The following is a 22,059-nucleotide window of genomic DNA, read 5'->3' on the forward strand; positions in this document are numbered from 1 at the left end:
GGAATGCCTCCCAAGGGACTCTGTCAACCAGGCCCCTAAACAGGCTGAAGTCTACCGTCTGCAAGTCCAAGGTAGCAGTTCTGCTGACACCCCTCCTTACTTCTCCGAGAATCGAAAACTCTGTCATTTCTTGATCGCTGTGCCCAAGACAGCCTCCAACCATCACATCACCCACAAGTCCTTCTCTGTTCACAGACAGCAAGTCCAGCAGGGCACCTTCCCTAGTTGGCTCACTCACCAGCCGTGTCAGGAAGTTATCATCTTCCACACACTCCAGGAACCTCCTAGGCTGTTTCCTCTCTGCTGCATTGTATTTCCAGCAGACATCTGGTGAGTTGAAGCCCCCCACGAGAACAAGGGCTCGCGATTGTGAGACTTCTCCCAGCTGCTTATAGAGTATTTCATCTGTCTCTTCATCCTGGTTGGGTTGTCTATAACAGACTCCCACCATGGTATCTGCCTTGTTGGCCTTTCCCCTGATTCTTACTCATAAACACTCAACCCTTTCATCACCATCATCAAGCTCTAGACAGTCAAAACACTCCCTAACATTCAAGGCTACCCCACCGCCTCTCCTTCCTTGCCTATCCCTTCTAAAGAGTTTATAGCCGTCCACTGCAGCACTCCAGTTGCTGCAATGAGTGCAATAACTATTGCAGTAATGCAATAACTCGGAGCCAGTTATTGATCTGCTGGGTCTTCCTGTTTCTTCCCTCATCATTCCCTGCAACTGGAAGGATAGAGGAGAACACTACTTGTGCTCCTGATCCCTTAATCAGTCATTAAAGGTTTAGACATAAGCTGCATTAGATCTTCATATATAATAGTCACTACTGTGTTTCTGTGAAATTCTCATTAGCTGTCATAATTCTTTCCACTCTTTATTTATCGTATCCTCATTTTTTCTTGCTTGTGCTTGGGACTGTCTTTTTGTTACATACACATTTGCAGTGCTGAATATCGTATGTTTACTCATACCTACATGGGATGGACATGGTACCCTAGCGCATATTAATCAATAATGATAATCAAATTAATTCTTTAACAGGAAAGCGCTCCCTTTGCATATTCTACCAGGGTTAGTGAGGTACATCTTTAAACTACAAAAAATATAGTTATGATTCCCTACTTTCAAGAAATGAGATTAGAAGTGTTGTTTTGCTGTGTTCTTTTTTATACATCTGTAACACATATTCTTTTTTTTTAAACCAATCTAGGTATATTCATAACCCTATTTTTTGCTACTTCAATTCTTCTTCTGTGTAACTCATTACAAACAATGAAAAAGTACCAAATCTCTGGATGCTCCATCTTTCACAAGTTCTTCATCCAAGAACATCTATCTAATACTTGTCTGTAATTCCACAGAAGAAATCTCTTACTGGTTTGCTCAGGACTGGTCTGACAACTTTTCCCAATCTCCCAAGAAAATTCTTCCAAGCAGAGGAAATGATGGTGTGTTTCACATTATATAAACAACACAAACATATGGTGACATTTCATCAATAACTATTCTGTTTATAAACAACAGCTTAAAGCAAACTCCATCTGCCAAAGTCACTGCTTCTAGCAAACATCAGACAATCATTGTCTCCGTGGATGCTTATGCTCATATTATCCTAGGAAAAACAGTTGCTTTTCTGGCACAACATCAAACTGCATTTTTATACTTTTTTCCTGACAGTAGGACAAAATGGAAAACAAGTTCAATGAACTACCTCAAACGTATCCGAAATACTGAATCTGCCACTATTTATCAACTAGTCTGTATTGTATAACAGCTATAGCATATGAATTATAAATATTACATTCTGAGGATTATTCTGTTAGCCCAACTAAGCTGAAGAGCTGAGCTCTAAATTCTCATGCTTGTACATCTCTTGTGCATTTTGATTTCTGATAGCATTAATCAATACAGAATTAGCATTAGGACTCCAGAAGAAAGGAAACTGCAGAAATGAACTATTTGCAGTTCAATTTGCTTATGCTAAAGTATAGATATTGTATGACCTATAAAAAGGCAATTTTTTTCTTTGCCTGATAGTGCTGCAAAAGACTGCTTTTTTTTTTCTTGGAAGTGAAGAGCTCTGTACAACCCAACTTCTCACAATGAGTGAATCGAAAAAATTATGATGTCTCAAAATGTTACCTGTCTCAGAGGTAAGTACTAATTTTCAGAATTGAGATTGATTTTTTTCTTTAGAATAGCAAATCTCACATTAATTTATTTCACTAGAAAGGCAGAGGACAAAGGGAATTGGAGCCCTACTGTGAACACCTCAAGCCTTTGCTTTCTGTATCTTGTGTGTAACTTGAATCACGCATTTATCTTCTCCTACCACTCATTTGGGAAAAAAAATATGTGAAAGAAGGTGAGATAGTAAGCTAGTACAGTATTATGCAATTTCTATGAGGTAGCTGACAGAAAACAATGTCTTTCCTCATGAATTCTTGAGTAAAGTTCAAGCAGGGAGTAAAATTAAATCCCTGAGCTTTCAGAATGCATTCTGTATATATGGGTACTCTTCTTAGGGCAGCTAATTTGTATTAATCCTCTCTGCACTATGAACTCACTGAAAAGAACTACCTTTTGAGTGGAGCCTATGGGAAGGAGCAAGGCTCAGGTAGGTATTTGCTCCAGATCCTGCTATTGCTGCTTGTGTCCTCTTGGGCTTTTGCACAAATATCTGAAAGCGCAGCTCCCAGATCTTATATGCAGGTTTTTTTGCCCATGTTACTGCCAGCACTCTTTGGTGAATTTGAAAAGAAATACTCAGAATGTAATAGCCAAAACGGCAGTCAGCCCACCAGGAGAAGTAACAGCTACGGTGTGATGGAGATACATTTGAAGAATAAGCCTTCATCTTCACGCCATTTTTCACTGTCCTAGTTTTCAAGTCAGCCAAACTGGTATACCGCAGAAAAAAATGTGGAATAGGCAACTGAGTAGCTTTCGGAAAATAAAGATCAATCCCTTTTGATGGCAGTGCCATTCTCATTGTTACAAAGAGCTATACCGGCAAACAAGATGCAGGCATTTACTTTAGACTGAGTGTGGCAACTGAAAAAATGTTAGGGCTTTTGAAAATGTATTTTTAATGATCAATCAAACAAATACCAGGGATGCTGGAATATATCATGGCCTTACAACAAAGGCTGCTCTAATCTCCTCTACCCTCTTTCTACGAAATAGAAATGTTTATATGTTTATAGAAATATTATACGAAATAGCCCAGAATCATAGGCTGAGACAGAACGCAACACTACTCGGATTCACATCATGCTCATTTGATGCAAACAGAGTGAGTACTCCAGGGCAGGGGAGATCTGTCCCTACCAGGGGCTCTGTCCTAAAATGCAGCGCACCATGCTGCTGCTCTTTGGTGGGGAAGGCAAAACATGCTTTACCACACTGTTGCTCAGGTAAGCGGATTAGATCCAATGAAAACAACACAACATTTGTGGCATTTTCCTACAACATACAAGTTGCTTTATATTTTCATGGAAAAGTTATCTCTGACATGGTTGGCATGTAAACATTTTCCAGTGGGGTTTCCACGGAAACAGGTAAAACTGTGTGCATATGTGTATGTGCGTGTGTGCACGTGTGTAGCTGGGAGGAAAAGGTGTGGCAGTGTGCTCCCCACCTAAGCAACCACCACCAGTGGGGGTTCTGACGGCTTCACCCAGCTTATGCTGGACTTTGGGGAAGGATGGCAACACAGTAGCCAAGGGCTGTCTGGTGTAGCAACCCAGACATCTTGCTGGTATGCAAATATTGACTATAAGTCAATCACCTTACTTTATAAATAGTGGACAGCCCAGGGCCCGTTGAGCCCTCCTGTGCGGCAGCAGGCTGCACGGCGGGATCTCCCCTTGAGTAGGGACACCTCTCAAGGTTACTCCTCAAGGTTGAGAGATTCCTTGCCGCAACAGATACTCCGTAAGTGACTAACAGCATGCTAAATTTTGAAAACTTAGCTAAGTGATATAAAGGATTAATTGCGCATATATAATCCTTTAGACATAAACCGTTGACCAAGTCTGGGACTAGGATTGGATCCAGCTGTACCTACACTCCTCTCTGAGGAGGAGTTTAGAAAGCAAGGGGGTCCTTTCTGAACCTCATGACTCAGCGGGAGGTTGAGACTCAAACTGTCTCCCTGACAGTTTTGTGTGACCCTGTCCTCTACGCAGTAAATAATCAAGTTGTAGTTGTTTAACCTCAGCCAGCAACTAAGCCCCACACAGCCGCTCACCCACTCCCCCCCCAGTGGGATGGGGGAGAGAATCTGAAGGGTAAAAGTGCGAAAACTCGTGGGTTGAGATAAAGACAGCTTAACAGGGAAAGCAAAAGCTGCACACGCAAGCAAAGCAAAACAAGGAATTCATTCACTGCTTCCCATGGGCAGGCAGGTGTTCAGCCATCTCCAGGACAGCAGGGCTCCATCACGCGTAACGGTTACTTGGGAAGACAAATGCCATCCCTCTGAACGTCCCCCCTTTCCTTTTTCTTCCCCCAGCTTTATATGCTGAGCATGACGTCCCATGGTATGGAATGTCCCCTTGGCCAGTTTGGGTCACCTGTCCTGGCTGTGCCCCCTCCCAGCTTCTTGTGCACCTCCAGCCTTCTCAGTCGGTAGAGCATGGGAAACCAAAAAGTCCTGGACTAGTGTAAGCACGACTTAGCAACGACTAAAACTTTGGTGTGTTATCAACGTTATTCTCATCCTAAATCCAAAACACAGCACTGCACCAGCTACTAGGAAGAAAATTAAGTCTATCCCTGCCGAAACCAGGACACAAGTGTACCTTGCCATCAAATGTTGTTAAACCACTGTCGCATTTACCATTGAACTCTGACTCACTGTTTTCTATCAATAAAGTGTATTGTTGCTTCTCTCTTATGAGTGAAGTGCAGTCTCACTCCATCCACGACAAAAGGTGTTATCTTCAGATTGGAAGCTATTTTTAGGAAAGCCACAGGTTAAAATGACTATGACTGAACACACTTAATGAAATGCTTGTTGAGAAGGTGGCGGCATGGAGGGGAAACAATTGGACTTCTCAGAGGGATCATTTCTCTGAAGGGCACCCTATAAAACATTTAATGAGATAGTCAGTGTCCTTTTAGTCTTCTTTCATTTTCTCATACATGCTCTGGACCACTCTTATGAAGTTTTATGTAACAGTCTTCTCCTTTGTGGCAACCTGCTAAAGGTTAAGAGACAGAATGCCATTAAGTAGAACAAAATCCCTGAGGAAGATACAATATCCAGCAGGAGGGAAGGCAATTTCTAGCTGCAAATGAAGCAGGAACATCTTACAGACCATATGGTGGGAGGAGGTATTGTTCCCTGCTGTGCTGGTTAGGGGCTGGGAAGGAGACCACAGCCTTCTGTCCTTCTCAGCTGAGGATCACGGTTTTATCAAAGTGTAGGAGATCTGCTACTGCTTACAGTGGGAGTGGGATTATGAGAGTCTTACTGCCTGGGACAAATGACTGTGTTGCTGGGGACATTTTCTGGGAAGCCTTTTTGAGTTTCTGCAAGCAGCATCAGGACAGAGTTTATCTTGTTACTCAAGGGCTTGGGCTAGCAAGAGGACAGCTGAGGTTCCTGGCGGGGAGTGGAGTAAGAAGAATGGAGTTAAGGGCCTGGGAAAAAAGGGAAAAGCAAGAGAGTCTAGTTTGGAAGAGACAAATGAAGAAATTAAATGAAAAAAAAAGAAAAGGAAATAAAGTGAAATTCACCTAGTTCATGAAACCTTGTGAAAGTCATTAACTGACAGTGTCCTTGACTCTGTGTTGTGTAATGTTTCAGCCTTGTTCAATTGAAAAAGAAGGAAAGGAGGAAAGAATAAGAGCCTGAAAAAAACATAAAGATGACCAAAAAATCCCTAAAGAAACCAGGAGACGTATAAGGAAAACTAAATCATGGCATTTGGAGTATTATGCTTTTTTAAAAAGAAGTTTAATTTACAAACATATGAAAATTAAAATACAACATAAAAGCTATTTTTTTCCCCTTTTCTTGCAGTCTTAGCCTGAGACCTTCTTTTCACAAGGGTCCTTTGCTCAACATCATACTTGTAAAAGAATAGGGGTTTTATAATTAAGATGGATTTATTTGCATATTCTCTTTGTACTAGTGGAACGTATAATTTTTAATGTACTCATTTTCAGACAATTCTAACTCCAATACAGAACTTTGTATTGCTAAAATGTTTGTGTCTAGGGATTTAGACCCAGGCACCATAATCTGCACCAGTGAAAAGTAAGCAAAAACACAAATATGACTGTGCTTGTTTTGCAAGAGGGAAAAGCATGAAGACCATAGTGGAACTTGACAATGGAGGAGAAAGAATTAGATCCCTATGCACGTCTTCTGTATCCTCACTGCAAACATGTTTTAGGAATACCTGATGGCCTGCTATGTGAGTACACCCATTTCCCAGCCCACAGTTTTCAGGACATTTTTTCCCCCAAAGGCATATTTGCAGCTTGGTTCCTCAAGATGGACAGTGTCTCTAATTTTCTCAGTTCTAAACGATCATCACTGGGACATGGAGGCACTGTTTTCTTAAGAGATTTTCTAAACAGTGCTTACGGATCACAAAACCTTATCTTTGGACATATACAAGTGGAAAATTGGAGAGAAGCAATTTTATACTACATTTCCAAATTCTGACACTACAGCACTTTCTTTTGCATCAGAGTAAAGAAAAATCATCAAAAATTCAAGCCACCAGATTGAATTCTACTCATGGAACAGAAGCAAATTATGTTCTCAGAGTAAAATGGAGAATACTTATTCACAAAAAGATCAAAATTCAAGAGCATTTGTAGGTCAAGACTGAGCTGTAATGAGTTTGTTCTTGTCACTCAGCTCTAATGAGCGAGTTTTTGAAAGAGGAGAAACTATTGGTGAGGACTGGCTGGCATACTATCCTGTGCCTTCGGTATTACTTCCCTGAACAGAGCTGCTCTTAGAACTGATACCATTGTCTCTTAAGATATACTGTTTCCTAGGGGTACGTAGTGTCTGCATAAAGTTCGGAAAAGCTAGAATGAAGGCTTGGGAAGGCAATGACCGATTTCCCTTCCTCAAATTCTAATCTTCATCAAAGAAAAAGGTCACATGAATGCTGTGTTTGTGATTCTGTCATTGCTTACACTTCTACAAATCAGGAGTAATCCTATTAGTGTCCATGAAGTCAATATACAAAGCAGAAGGAAACCGAATAGCCCCGTGTTAGCTTCAGAGTGATGCCACAGCTTGGGAAGGTGTATCAGGAACCTGTGCACAAAAAGCGGGGCAATATGTTGAGGAAGGGTACCTGTACAGCACAGAGTAGGCAGAGAACTTCACAGTGAAGTAGGGTCCTAAGTATCATAGAAACTTATTTATTTGTTACATGGATGAGTAGACTATTTTTATTATAACTTTTCAAAAATTACAATACATACTTTTAAACTACAAAATAGGTTCCAGCATATCAATAACTGAAGCAGCCTGAAAGAGCAGCTGTCAGGTTATCACTGGAAGAAGACAAAATTAGAAAGGCCACTGGGTAGGAACCCAGCATGGGCCATCTCAAAATGTTATTAGGGGATTGCTACTTTTTATTGTGACAGCAGACACCTAAAATCCTTTCTTTCAGATTGATGGAGCTAAATCTGCAGAATCACTCTTCCATCAGTTACAAACCTCCCTGCTTGCTCCATTTTGTCATTTGGATAAGGATAAATAATGTATCCCACCTCTGATACAGCACAGTAGTTTTTCAGAATGTCCTAATACTTGCTGAAATCAACATAAAAGTTCCAAACCCTGCCTCACTGAAACTTTAAAATGTCTAAAGGGAGATGAGTGGAAGACATTGCTGAATAATGTACTCTTGCAATAATTTTCCCTCCTTACCCTGCAGTGGCTTGAAATTGAAACTATTGTCTTGAATGATGAGGCTGCTTGACCTTGCAGATCTCTGAACAAGCTTACAAACTGCTTCATTAAAATGCAAAATGATAGCATATGGACATTGCTGTGAGATGTGATTGCTTAAGATTCCTTTTCCTTCATTGTTTTCACTGAACAATCTCAGTGGAAAAAATCTTACAAAGCAAGACCAGCTTCCTTCTTAAGCTACTGAACTCTATTAGAATCTATTAGAGTTTTCAAACATTCCACAAACTGATTTCCGTACACCCTAACAGGTTACACCAGGCTATGTCATCCCTTATTGACCTTTGAGAACAGAAGTCTAAAAGCCACTCTGCTTTGGATTTTGTAATTTTTTTGCACTGAGTTAAAAAATAGTCTAAATACATATTTCACTGCAGTGTTGAGGTTGGACTCTCAGAACAGGATCCAAATGGATCTGAAAATTGGTCTTTCCTTACCTTAAAATGTTGAGTGTTGAAGTGCGGTGCTGAGATTTTTTTATTACATAGATTTTACTCATCTCATTTACGTAGGAGTAATGCTTTGTTGGGCCGACAAGGATCTTTAAGTGGCATGTCAGTCTGAACAACTTAGATTAACAGAAAAGGTAATTTAATGTTCTACTATGCTCTCCTTCCCATAAGAAACTCATTATCATTACTGATCATTCAGGATATCAAAAACTACCCATCTCTTTTAGATCCTTGATTCTGATTCTCAATTTCTATTCCCAGAGACCAAAATTACCAGCAAACAGTGAAGAATTAAAGCTATCTGCCAATATTTGGTGCACTAACACACAGTTGGCCAGAATCATCTTGTAATTTCTCCACCTCCAGCTGTGTAAAGCAAACAGAATCTTTTCCCAGAGACTCACCCTACTACACATCACAGTGTTTCTTCCCAGTCTTGCAGAAATAATCGGATAACCTCTCCCTGTTGTAAGTATGTTTCAGTATAAATTACGTTCCTTGTGAGGGATAATTGTGTTTAGGAAGCAGCCAACAGACATAAACACACTCTGTTACTTGTATACCACTTCTAATTTTTCCTGTGGCTTGCAGAACCTTTCAAGGAAAGAATTTCACCTACAGTGATAATGCTCAGGTCATAAAGAAAGCAAGATGATCTCTGACTTGGACTAACAATTTTGTTAAACAATAAATAAAGGAAAACAACTAAAATATCAAAACCTAAACCTGGGACGATTCAAAACAAAACATGGCCATTGTATTTTTTGCATGATTTTGCTGTATGTAAATGCAACACAGCTCATCCCACTTTTAATAAGGCGAAGCTCATGTTATGGTATAGACCACTGCTCAGCCATCGCTTGCAGTACCTTTCTTGTATCACTATAGCCTAAGGAGAAGGCTAAGAAGTAAACTGGACAAACAAAACCACTATAAAAGTTTCTGTGTCACGGATTATTTTTAACAAGACTTTCTCTATGCAGGTTTTGCTGTCTCAGTCTAAAAGAGCAGTGCCCAAGTTCAGCAAAATCAATTCACCAGCATTTTTCCACTTGTTTGCCTACTTGGGATGCAGGTGGTATTAATAAAACTTAAAAAAAACTAAAAGACATTAAAAAAGGGCCTGGCAGGGCGAAATTTTGCAGTCAGCTACTCTTGAGAATTACAATTTATTTAATAAAGAAGCTAGCTCAAATGTATAGCTATTTCAGTAGCCATTGTGTAAGTTAGACACAGTTATGCAGTTACTTATCATCTACAAAAGGTATATGTTAAAAAAAAATACATTTAAGTGTTTAACTACTTCTTTTGCAGATTTTAACCATATGCAGTAAGAGCCACAGAAACACTAGTATACTATATCTCATTCAGCTTAATTTGTTATTTTCTCAAGATAACAGAAGGCAAGATGGAAAAGAAGTTTGTGTACAGCTCCTCTTATTCTAACTACTTTTAACTATCCCATGAATGAAGCACAATATGACAGGCTACCCTCTTAGAGACCAGGTTTTGTGCAATGTGATGATAATCAGACAAGCAATTTCCTTTAGCTATATTTAGGGCTGTGAACATCTTATCTGATAAGTAAAAATACATTTCCTAAAAGAATACGTTCCAGATGACAATCTTACGTTACACTGAAGGGCAGAGACACAAGAGAAGAGCTTTTATACATGGCAAGCCATACATTGGGTTCAGTTGTAAATGAAGATTAAATATATTGTAGACAGTTCACATTAACAGCTTCTTGCTCTTAAGATGTATACGTTCAGTGAAAAGCACAATGAAGCATGCAATATATTTACCAATACAAAAGTAAAAAGAAGAATAAAAAAGACATTAACCTCTTCTTCAACGTTATGGGCAATTCCATTCTGCACTGGTCCTGAATCACTCGGTGGTGTTACTGCAACTTCCACTTTTGCACTTTTTTCTGTGGCATCATCCATAAATAAGAGTGGAAAAACAACAGAACAGAATATTAAGTAACAAATCTATTAGTGAAACTGCTGTCATATATTCAGTCTGTGTAAATCATCAAATACGGAAGGTGGACCAATATTTGCCTTTAAAAGAGAGAGACAAAAATTCTGTCTTCCATTTGACCAATACACATTTTGAACAAAATTCTTACGAGTGGTGAGCTTGCATTTGAAGAAACTATTCTAGCTTCTAGGACACAGTACTCATGTCCTAGAAAAATTTACATTCATTGCAATATTCAGTGCTCTTCGTTTATGCTAAACTCACTGAGCCTAATACTTCAGGTAAAAAGTGACATATAGCATTCTGCCCAGACATTAAAGAATGCAACATGTTGCATTTACAGGTGAGGGGATACATTCAGCAAGATATAACTTTTATAACACACTAACCCCTGCAATTAGTAAAGTTACTTCCAAGCTGTAATCATGTTCTTTCTCATGCAAAAATGTGGGAAAAGAGTAAACCGATGGTCTAGTGACATCCAATAAAAGAGAATGATCTTTAAAACAGAATCCTGTAGTTCTTGTGATAAACTTCTACAGGTATTAAAGGGGTAAAATTGTGCCTTTGGTTTCTGATGCCAAATTTATTCAGATTTATTCTTACTTTGACTATCTTGGAATTCTCTAAACGGTAATTATCTCTTTAAGTATGTACTAGATGAAAATGTCAATGGCCAAAAATCCCTTGGACAGTTATGGGGAATAGCAATATGAAATGTCTAACTCAAGTTCAATAAAATTGAACTCAATTTCAGAAGTAAATACAGCTGCCTAGTTAACATTACTGCTATCCTGAGATTCTTCTAAATTAAAAATCTGAGATCACAGCCACAGCGGAGTGCCAGACTATCTGTAATTATTTCAGTGTGTGTGTGTTGTCTCTTAACCTCACAGCCAGCATTATGGTTTATTAACAGAGTGTCCCATCCAACTGCTTGATTCTGGAAGCAAATAGTATCTAAACATAGCACAAGGTCAGAAAAAGCGTCAGCTAATAAAATGATTCAGCTTTTATCAGACATATTTGCATCTGGTTTTCTAATGCAGAGAACATGCTGAGGTAAAGTAGAGAAAACAGGACATAGTACAGATTGTCTTTTAGTATAGGAAGTTTTGAACTAAAATATAATTCTTACCCTTAATGAAAACCGTACTAAGCTAATTTTGCACAATTAGCATAGATGGGCGTGACTCTCAGCAAGTAGTAGATAGACAAATCACATCTTAAATATGAAGTCTGTTTCCTTTTGTGACAAGGGTGATACCACATAAAATACATATTCTGCTAGAGCAGCTCAATAAATTAATTGCGAGTAAGTTTTGTCTCTCTATTTCTGTCACTTCAACATATATCCAAAATTAGAATTGCTTTTTTCTTTTCAACACTGCTGGGAGGCTTTCTAGATGCCTTGACTGACTTTCTCTTCTTGCATTTAACTCCTGTCCTGTCCATAAGTTTCATACTCTTTTGTATAGAGAATCAGAATATTTTTACTAAGATAGCATAAATGAAGTAGAAGGAGAAATTAATCCCTAAGGATTTTCAAGCAAAATGAAACAGTGAAAAAGGCCCTCAGGAACAGGTGATAAATCTGTACTGCTGCACTCACCAGGATTATTAGCTCCATTCTGCCTTTCACTGTCTTCCACCTGGCACTTCTTTTTGGCGATCTTATGCAGAATTGAGGCCCTTTCCTTGAACTTTCCTAAAAAAAAGCATTGTCAGTATTAAAATGCAGCCATTTTGAGAAGCAAAGTTTCTTTGCCACAGCTTAGGCTCCATAAATCAGTGCCAATAATCCATTTCCATCCATCCTCAAACAGCAAACATGTTATTAAACACTATCTGATGTTCTCATACATACTTTTTTAGTGGAAATAAAAATGTATTTTTTTTTTCTATTCTGAGAACTCAGCAACAAATTGAACACAAAATCGAAAAAAAAAGCTATTATTTTTCTTCAGAAGCAGTCAGTGAAGTTCCACCTATAAAAGTGCTGGTGTAGGACTTCAGCTTAAACAGAAGATGAATACAGATGAGTAAAGATATTACAAACAAACACAAACAGTTTCAGGTCTCAATTAGTAGTACAGTAACAAAGAATTTCAGATGAACCCATATATTGCATCATGGTGACTGTGGTCAACTTTGTCACTTAGCACTCAGCTATGTGCCTGTGACTTCTACAGATACTTCAGAAGGGGAAGAAGAAATCTCCAGAATACATTATTTCCATACCAGCTTGTCAAAGGTAAATTTCCGTCTCAACCTGCCAGGTGGTTTTTGTCTCCCATGAGGTTAACCGTGCAGCTTATCATCTAGACTGTCTCCGGGGCAACTCATCCTGTCGTAAGAGAGGTCCCAGGTCCTGTCACTCTTTATTGAGCACTGAGTCCAAATGACACATTCATACTAGGCAATGTCAAAGATCACAAATATTAAGTGAAATTAATTTAATCTTTCCGCTACATTCGTTCATCTTTCTATGTAAGGACTCTTTGGACCGCTTATGACAGTCTACGTCATGTAGAAAGATGATGTATCTGCCTTTCTTTATTGTTATCCTCGTTGCTATTGTTCTTTAAGTCTTCTTTTATCTTTTTAAAAAGTATAACTGGTGGCTGTAGTACCGTACACTTCTAATTAAGAACACTATTACCATACAGGGCCTGTGACTGTTTTAATTCTTCACCTCCAGCTAAAAAAATCCATTGAAAACTGCTAGTGTCCCTGCAGCAAAAACAGTGCAGTCTTAAGACCAAAAGATATTTCAATGGAATCACATAATTGATTAACAGTGGGAAGTCATGAATGAACTCAGTTGGATAAGTCACTGTTTCCAAGCTAAAATAGAAGACAGACAAGAATAAATTGTTAGTCAAGAAAGAGATCTTCTCTTCCCTTCTCACAAATGGAAGCTTCAAACCCCTGTACCAACAATTTTGTATGTCAAGAAGCATATGCACAGTCCACAGAGACTAGCAGCTATCATTTGCTGGGCAGTGGAATTAATTTGTCAACAGCAAATCACTTGGAAAGTAATAAAAATACCAAGAAGATTTAATAAGCAGTACTGTCCTTTCAGCAGCCCCTATCTTTTCACAAACACAGCATGCTCCACACAAATAATTAGCCATTCACAATATATTGCAAAGATTATCTTTTTTGGTACATAGTACTTAGAGTAAAATTGCCTGCAGAAGAGTATCTAAGCATAGAACACAATCATAAATACCAAGCCATCTCATTATTTCAGTGCACAGGGTCAGTGGCAGAGATTTTATTTAGAAGGGGAAGAAGAAACAAGGAGTTAAAGAAAGGAAAAAGAGAGAGAGAGATAGAAAGGGAATTGCTTGGGATATCAGATAAGAGAAAGAAAAAACAGAGGAAAAAATGCAAATCATATTTCCAAATATTTTAAGCTGAAATGCTAAGAGTCAGGTCTGTTCCTAACTTCTTTTGAAACACTAGGAGCATTTAAAAAGCGCTTATCCAGAAGCATGGGTAGATACTGAAAGGTGCCTGCATAATTTTCATACAACATGTATGTCAGTTTGCTAAAGGATTGCTTTAGCTTTCAGACTCCAACTCAGCTTCATATGTTTGAGAATTTCGCTTGTGATGCCCCAAATACACAACTGCATTTTTTGCAAGCAATGCAAATGATGCAACTGAGACATTTTCTGAGAAGTATCTGTGGAACCATCCATGTCTCCACCTACTCCAGGATGGTGTAGGACCTTTTAATTTAAGGTTCCATTTAAAAAGTTTAATTAAAGTGATGCAGAATTCTATAAGGATACTCTAGTCTTTTGTTTGAGATTGTTTGAAATTGTTTAGGTTTTTTTAATAGAGAAACTTGAGCCATTATTGAACTGAAAAGAAAATGTCTCCACAGAGATTCACACTGTTTCAGATTAGCTTAACTGAAGTTGTCTTCAATTTTTTCACATTTCCAAAAGCCTCCTCCCATCTTTAGGAAGAATTTCTTACATTGACTTTTAACACTGTAAATTACACTGCTTCATTCAGGAGACTGTTCCACAGTTATAAGTCACTGTCATGGAAATTAACCTCAACATTTGAAATGGAAACTTTATTTTGGTTTATTTTTATTTCTCAGTACATGCATGGTTCAGCTTACATGGTCTTACACCATTACTTTCCATTTGATTCACTTAGTGTAGGTAACAAACAGTGCAAGAAAATGATTAAAAGACATAATATCGACTATCAAAAGCATGAAACTGAGGAAAGCAGTAGTACTAGACTGCATGAAGACAGTGAATGTAAAAAGACAGCAGAGCTATGCCTCCTCCCTCTCTTTTCCCGCCATTTTCCTCTTTCAAACCAAATCAAAACTTGTTCGGCAAAGGAGAAGCACAGAGCCACCAGGAAAAAGGACCAGCTCAAGATATTTCTAAGTCATTTAAATTTACAGAAAGCCCCAAAGGTTTCATCTTTGGCATAAATCTTCTGTCATGCCTTTTTTCTCATCTTTAGGTGGGGTTACTAAAATAATCCATAGGCATTTTATGTTACTGTTCTTCCTAGGAGAAGGTAGGAGCTTATGTTAACAGTCCTATGTACTATGGGTTTGACTACCTAACAGTAATTTTCACACCATTTGGTACCATAAGAGTTTAGGCGAATGAAAATGCTTGATTCCACGGACCCAAAATAGGATAGATTGTTGCAGAAAATTCTTAATTAATCTAGATTCGCTGAACTCAGAGAGATTTTCCAGCTCATTTTAGTTTACAAAGAATGGGGTAGAAGGAACCGGAGATCAAGGCCAAGTGATTAGCAAAGCAGGTAGCTTAAAACTAAATTGGTTTTATTTGAATATATGCAAAAAAATCAGTATTGTATAACACAGATATGCCTTGATCTGCATGAGTAACTCCACCTGGCATCAGTTGGCAGAGATTCTCCTCCTGATCAAGGATGTATTAAAAAGCCAATCCTCTGACTACAATCTAAATTGCAGACTACAGATTCCCTGGGTCAGAAAAGCCTTTGATTTGATAGGAAAATAGTTTATCTTCAGAAATTCACTTGTTTAAAAAATTTGAGACTTTACCATTTGTCTAGTTTTCAGTCTCTGATCAAATGCAAATTACTACATCTATGCAGCTGTAGCCAAGCTTTCATGATTCTGAAGATGTCAAATCTGTGGCTGTTGAGCAGGCTGAACTGTACTTCCCAGTCCTGCTCATGGCCAGTTGTGGAACACAACTAGTGGGTCACAACTGACCAATTCCAGAAATCCACCTCACATGCTTTCTCCTTTAACTTTAAAATCACACAGAAGCATCAAATGAAAATATAAGCAGTTTTGTCATGTTGTAGGCTGTTGGTGGAGGTTACTTGACAGCACAAGATTACTCTGAGGGTCTCTTCCCATCTGGTAGGGTATATTTTCTCTCCCAGTTGGGCCTGATTAATCTGCAATTAATTTAAAGTCACTTTCAGACCAAATAGGAGCAAGCAAAATAATAGAGATCAGTTTCTAAGACCTGGAGCACAATGGCTCTCTGGCCATTAGGCTATATCTGATTGTGTATTGTGACCTAACCATTGCTTTTTGTCTCTGGTTGTTCTGATGTAGCAGCAAGAATAGATGTGCTTGTGCTTCTCCATAGGAGGACTGAAAGATTTGCTACCTATCTCCACTCAGGGTTTGAGGTCCTGGAGATAAGGATGTACTCTATTAGAAAAAAATCCATGGATTTCTAACTGGGTTTACATGTTCCTGTGACTAACTTTCTGTACAAAATGTATAGAAAGCTCAGTCAAAAAATGAATAGAAAGAGGAAAGCGGATAATGCAACTAAGTGTCATGCAGAGTGATAGTGATTATACTTTTGAAAATCGAAACAAAGTTCAAAATATAGCACACTTTGATCTAAATACAGCTTCTGGGATACAGTATTCATTACTTGCTTTGTGATGAATTTTGCTGCTGGATTTTTGCTATTGCTGCAGTATGGTCCTGGATTATTTATTCATGAAGGGTGCTTTCTGAGATGACATTGCATATTAACAGCATTACTTCAGCGTAGGCACAGTATTAATATATACATATATTGTATGTATCATACTTGCATGGATATTTTCCCACAAATAGCTACATTTAGCTGTCAATAGACTATTTATGAATTTCAGAAGGCTACTAATGTAGTGACTACTTTTGAAATGGTAGATTTAATACTTCAGCATAAAAAATAAAAACCTTAATATACCCAACTCTGAGGCTACAATGAGAAATGACCTTCGCATCTTGATTGTAATGGAGACTGAGATGAGACATACTGCAAAAGCTTTAGCTCTGGTAGCCGTATCTGAATGGCCTGGGTTATCAACTCATTTCAGGTGCTTGAGAGGTGTGTTTAAACAACATGGACACCACTGTTTGCCCACTAAAATCTCCCCTCAGACATCTTTTCTTATATCAGTGCCACCCCTGTGAATCAGACGGTGAATCTGGCAACGGAGGGCGGTGCAGCAAGACTGCCCTATAAGATCATGCCTGCTACAGAAGAAAACAGCATCTTCCAACATCAGGCACAAAGATGGAAAGAACCGTCTCCTACAGCCAGCCCCAGAATAGTACAGTTATATTTGAGTATCAACAGCAGATACAGAAAATGGGAAATATTCAGAAGTTATCGATCCTCCCCTCCCCCGGAGAAATGATCATGAGTAAGTCATACCCTTAAGGTTTTCTTAAAACCTTTTTAACTGCAAGATTAATCTAAACTAGAAAATAACTGTGTTTTTAAAAACAGAGAATTAAGCTATTTGCCTTATATTCCCAACACTAAAAATAAGCAGGAATAGGCAGCTAACTTTTCTACAGGCCTCAAGCTTATCTCCATCCTCAGATACGTCACTAATTACTAAACTGAACATTCATGAAACCATCTGTCTGGCATTATAATCAGAGAGCTGGACAAGAGGCCTTGATCCTACAGACAATCAGGTCTCAGTTCAGGGAAACTTCCAAATTATAGAAATGCTGACCATACTAGGACTGAAAGCATGTGCTGGAAATTTAGTACACAGTTAACTGCTTTCCTGAATTAGTATAATAAACTGCAACACTTTTGAATCAGCAGAAAAATTTCCCGAGGTTTCATTGAGCCCTGATTCAGGCCCTAATTACTTCCTTCTTGTATTGCCAGAATCAGGATTTTAAATTGCATAATTTTTGCATTGCAATTAAGCATACAACTAATACTCCAGGAATAGTCATGCCTAGTTTTTAAAGTTTATTCATTACTTTTGAATAATCCAGTAAACTGAAGTCGCTTAATAATTGTTCTCAAACTGAGTGATTTGAACATCCATAAATTAATTCATCTTCTTGAATGCATTGCAAAACACGGCATAAAATAAGCATCTACAATCTATGTTATACTGTGCTGTATCATTTGCGAGTGTGGTTTTGCATGAATGTTCTTTAATAAAAGCATTCCATTGTATTTCCTTATATGAAATAGCAAAACTGAAATGCTGAAAACAAAAACCAGAAAAAAGAGCCATAACGGATTGCACCGTCAATGAAGACATGCAAAAAGGAGTTACTCAAAAATGGAGAAACTGAAAATAGGACTAAGAAAAATGAAGGAAAAAGTAAACACATAAAAGGTGTTTAAAGGGCTTCAAAAAAAGCTGATACAAACAATTCTAAAATATTTCTTACCTTCTTCAGTCATTGTGTCATAATATTTTAGGTTTCCATATGATCCAAGCTCTACAACATCACAGTAAAAGACACAAAGATAAGGAACCAGCAGACATTCAAGAAATGTACATGTTTTTGCATGTGCTTCATAAACTCAAACAGTGATCATGCAAAAAATTCTGCAGGACAGCAAAAGACGGATTACAGAAATGGCAGTGCCTTCCCCCCCCTGAAATTTCACGAGTCACTGGCTTTAGATAAGTAACTTGCTAAAGTGAGATGTAGGGGAAGCACTGAAATCTGAAAATTCAGCCTTTTCAAGGTGATTGCCAATCTGGAGCCTCTACATTTGGGAAAACAAAATAAACCTTGACAGTACCTATACAGCAGAAGCTTTGGAAAGTAAGCTCTTTTAACATTCCCCAGGTCAGCCATTCAAACACTTAACGTATCCAAATTAAACAAAAAAACTCAAAACATATACTCTAAGTAACTGTTCATAATGCTGTCCCACAAACATTGTTTTGATACCAGCGCTGATGTTGACTTGCTTTAGAGGGGTTACTTAATTTAACCACTCTCCTGTCACTTGTGAAATCAGAAAAAAAGTATTTATTCACTTCATCATGTGGTTTGAGACCTAAATTAACTAAATCATTAAATAGATCTGAATATATTGCATTACTATATTCTAGCAGGGCAGAGAAAAGAATGGAATGAAGAGATCACCAGATCTTTAGGGCTACTATTATTTTTCTGTGCGATACAATCTTGCATGAAATCACCTTTTTTCCTCCAGGTGTTGCTTTACACTTCCTTTCTTAAAGTGCGTTTTTCTTAAAGTTTGGCATATATGTAAATATATATATAAATACAGTAATTAATGTAGGTGTACAAAACAGGACAGAGGAAAATTAAGCACAAGGGGGAATTTGTAAATGACTTGTCTGAGGAATTTGTGGATGATTTCACTCATCATTTTTATGTAAAGTTTTACAACTGAGCTTCTGAGCATCCAACCTTTGATAGACTGTAATCATTAAAAAATGGATATTTAACAGTTTGGTAGTGCTGTTTTCTTTGGAAATATTCTCTCTTCATGTTTATGAAATGGCTTAAGCAATTAAATGTACAAATGCTGTCCAATTAATTTGTTTTTAGCTGATGAGCCTCTAATCTTTCAATATTTTTCCACACAGGTGAATTTCAATAGAGGTCTGGCTATTAGTTTTTAACTGTAAAATACTGTGATGATATGGAAATCTGATATTTTGAAAGATCCTTTTTTTTTTAAATCTATTTGCAGATACTTGAATCTGCCAAATGAACATTTCTTACATCATTTGCAGAGACAGAGAAAGCTTTATGCCATGTAACAAAAAAAATACAGGATATTATCACTGTTAAATTTTCAAAATAATTATGATTGGATTCTCATGTTTTTTTCATAGACATACTTTATCAAAACCAGTTACAAATATTGACATACTCTTGCTCGTAAAATGCAGTCTTACTTGCATATAAGTATGCCCAATAGAATATGACATTAAGTCTCTCTTAAAGCAAAGAAAGACATCATTTAAAGACAGAATTTAATATATTGTTTTATAATGATACACAATGCATATACTGTTTTGTAAAAATGTTCTTAGTGTTGCAACATAATTTTTGTAGCTGCTTTTACATAAAAGAAGCTATTGTCCTACCATCTTGATTTTAGTCCTAAAGATTTTAATTCCTTACCTGGGAAGAGCTCCCAATAACTTCAATATTGACTTCTCTGCATACAGCATTTGGGACCACGTGCTGTTTAATTAGGGCTCAGTATCTGCTGACTACCGCCAGCACCTTTGCTTAAACTTATTCTCACTGATCTCTGCTTTGATGTGTCTGGGGTCCGTTTTGCTAGAACCTGGGGTGAGGCTTCCACTGGAGGATGAGGACAGGAGTGGAAAACAGATGCCAAAAGGAGTCCAAGAGTAATCAGAGAAATGGAAGTACATGCAGGAGACAGCACTGCCAGAGAGGGGCTGTATAAAGTCATGGAGAAAAAAGAGTAAGGATGGGGGTGCAGAAGGACGAAGTTGAGAAGAAGAAGGTTGTACCATAGCAACAAACTTAAGAATTAACAGAATGATAGCATGAGGCCTCTGACAATGGATGAAGCAGAAGAGGTTTCAGAGGAAGCCAACAACAATGGTGAATTATGCTACATCTCCAGAACAAATAAAAGCGGCAGCAGAAAGGCGGGCCACTTGACATACTGGCAATCTGGTTTAGATCTATTTGCTTCCCATCTGAAGTGAGAGATACAAGACAAACAGGAAAGAAAAAAGGAAACTCTGACCTTACAGAGACCAAAGAGAAAAGAAATAAGGAGATGCATGAGAGTGCATCATGTTGATGATAATCACATTCTGGGCACTTCAGCAATTCAACATGCCAAGGATTGAACTAGGTTAATTCTTGCAGTTAGAAAAAATTTTTCCAGGAAAACTCTAATCTTGCTGGTGAGATTACGTTCCTCAAAGCTTTTATAGTCCTATACACAAAGCAGAACATTTTATACAATCACCAACCCACTGACTGCAATGCAGAACAATGATGCAAGAAAACTTTAGCTGCACGTACCCACATGAATTATTTTGTGGATTTCAAAATTACTTGGGTCACTGCTGCTGAGCAACATGAAAGGCCTGCCTCTATACAGTCTGCCTCCAATATATTGCACTGGCTTCTGCTGTAAAATTTGGACTAAATCGACTCTTTGGTATTTATATTTGAGTTTTCCTGTTATAATAAGATTCTGTTCAATATGACTCTAAGTAAACTCAAACTAAATTGAAGTACTTTTTGAAAAAATATTGTATTGGAAAAAGTTCTCAGCTTTTAAAATAAACTGATTTCAAATGGAAATGGAAATCTGAAATACTGTGATAAAGGGTACTTGAAAAAATACCCCAAAATCCAACACTATTAAAATTTGGTAATTCCAGTTTCATGAACATGCTATGCAGTTCCCACAGGGAGGTCATAGCAGACAGACTGGCTGACAGCCGGTACATGCAGCCCTGTTGGTCACATGAAACGAAGAGGATGCAGAGATGCAGCTTAACAGCTGATCCTCAACAGTGACAGAGTCATTGAATCAATTTGTTCCCTTCTGCATATTTTTACACCAGAAGAGAACAGAGAGTTCCTGGTAATCCTGTCTGACATTCCTGAAGGATTACAACAACATTTGCATTACTACCTACTGTTCTCTACTGTGTATGTAGGTGCCATACCATATCAAAGTAAACAGAAAGAATAATGTTAGTCAACAGTGCTACACTGTTTATAATTTCAAATTACATATGAGACAGCCAGCATGGCTTCACCAAGGGCAAGTCCTGCCTGACCAACATAGTGGCCTTCCATGACGGAGTGACTACATCAGTGGACATGGAAAGGGCTACAGATGTCATCTATCCGGAATTCTGTAAGGCCTTTGACACGGTCCCCCACAACATCCTTCTCTCTAAATTGGAAAGATACGGATTTGATGGATGGACTGTCCGGTGGATGAGGAATTGGTTGGATGGTCGCATCCAAAGGGTAGTGGTCAACGGCTCAATGTCCAGATGGAGACCAGTGACAAGTGGTGCCACACAGGGGTCTGTATTGGGACCGGTACTGTTTAATATCTTCATCAATGACATAGACAGTGGGATCGAGTGCACCCTCAGCAAGTTTGCAGATGACACCAAGCTGGGTGGTGCAGTTGACACACCAGAGGGATGGGATGCCATCCAGAGGGACCTGGACAAGCTGGAGAAGTGGGCCTGTGTGAACCTCATGAGGTTTAACAAGGCCAAGCGCAAGGTCCTGCACCTGGGTTGTGGTAAACCCCAGTATCAATACAGGCGGGGGGATGAAGGGATTGAGAGCAGCCCTGCCGAGAAGGACTTGGGGATACTGGTGG

At 38.4% G+C, this 22,059-nt stretch overlaps 1 protein-coding gene across 2 annotated transcripts in view; it reads right to left on the minus strand.

Moving 5' to 3' along the window:
- Positions 1–22,059, minus strand: part of SLC24A2 (solute carrier family 24 (sodium/potassium/calcium exchanger), member 2) — a 126,308-nt gene that overhangs the window by 22,660 nt on the left and 81,589 nt on the right. The window contains exons 4-6 of one of the 2 annotated variants that reach the window (XM_009328073.1): positions 18,114–18,164; positions 12,015–12,110; positions 10,261–10,349 (exon numbers count right to left, since the gene is read on the minus strand). In XM_009328073.1, coding sequence (XP_009326348.1) covers positions 10,261–10,349; positions 12,015–12,110; positions 18,114–18,164 — 236 coding nt within the window. The remainder of the gene's footprint in view (positions 1–10,260; positions 10,350–12,014; positions 12,111–18,113; positions 18,165–22,059) is intronic. The other variant, XM_009328074.1, reaches the window with a different exon arrangement.

Source organism: Pygoscelis adeliae, unplaced genomic scaffold (assembly GCF_000699105.1).
Source record: "Pygoscelis adeliae isolate BGI_AS28 unplaced genomic scaffold, ASM69910v1 Scaffold45, whole genome shotgun sequence".
In the NCBI taxonomy this organism is placed as follows: domain Eukaryota; kingdom Metazoa; phylum Chordata; class Aves; order Sphenisciformes; family Spheniscidae; genus Pygoscelis; species Pygoscelis adeliae.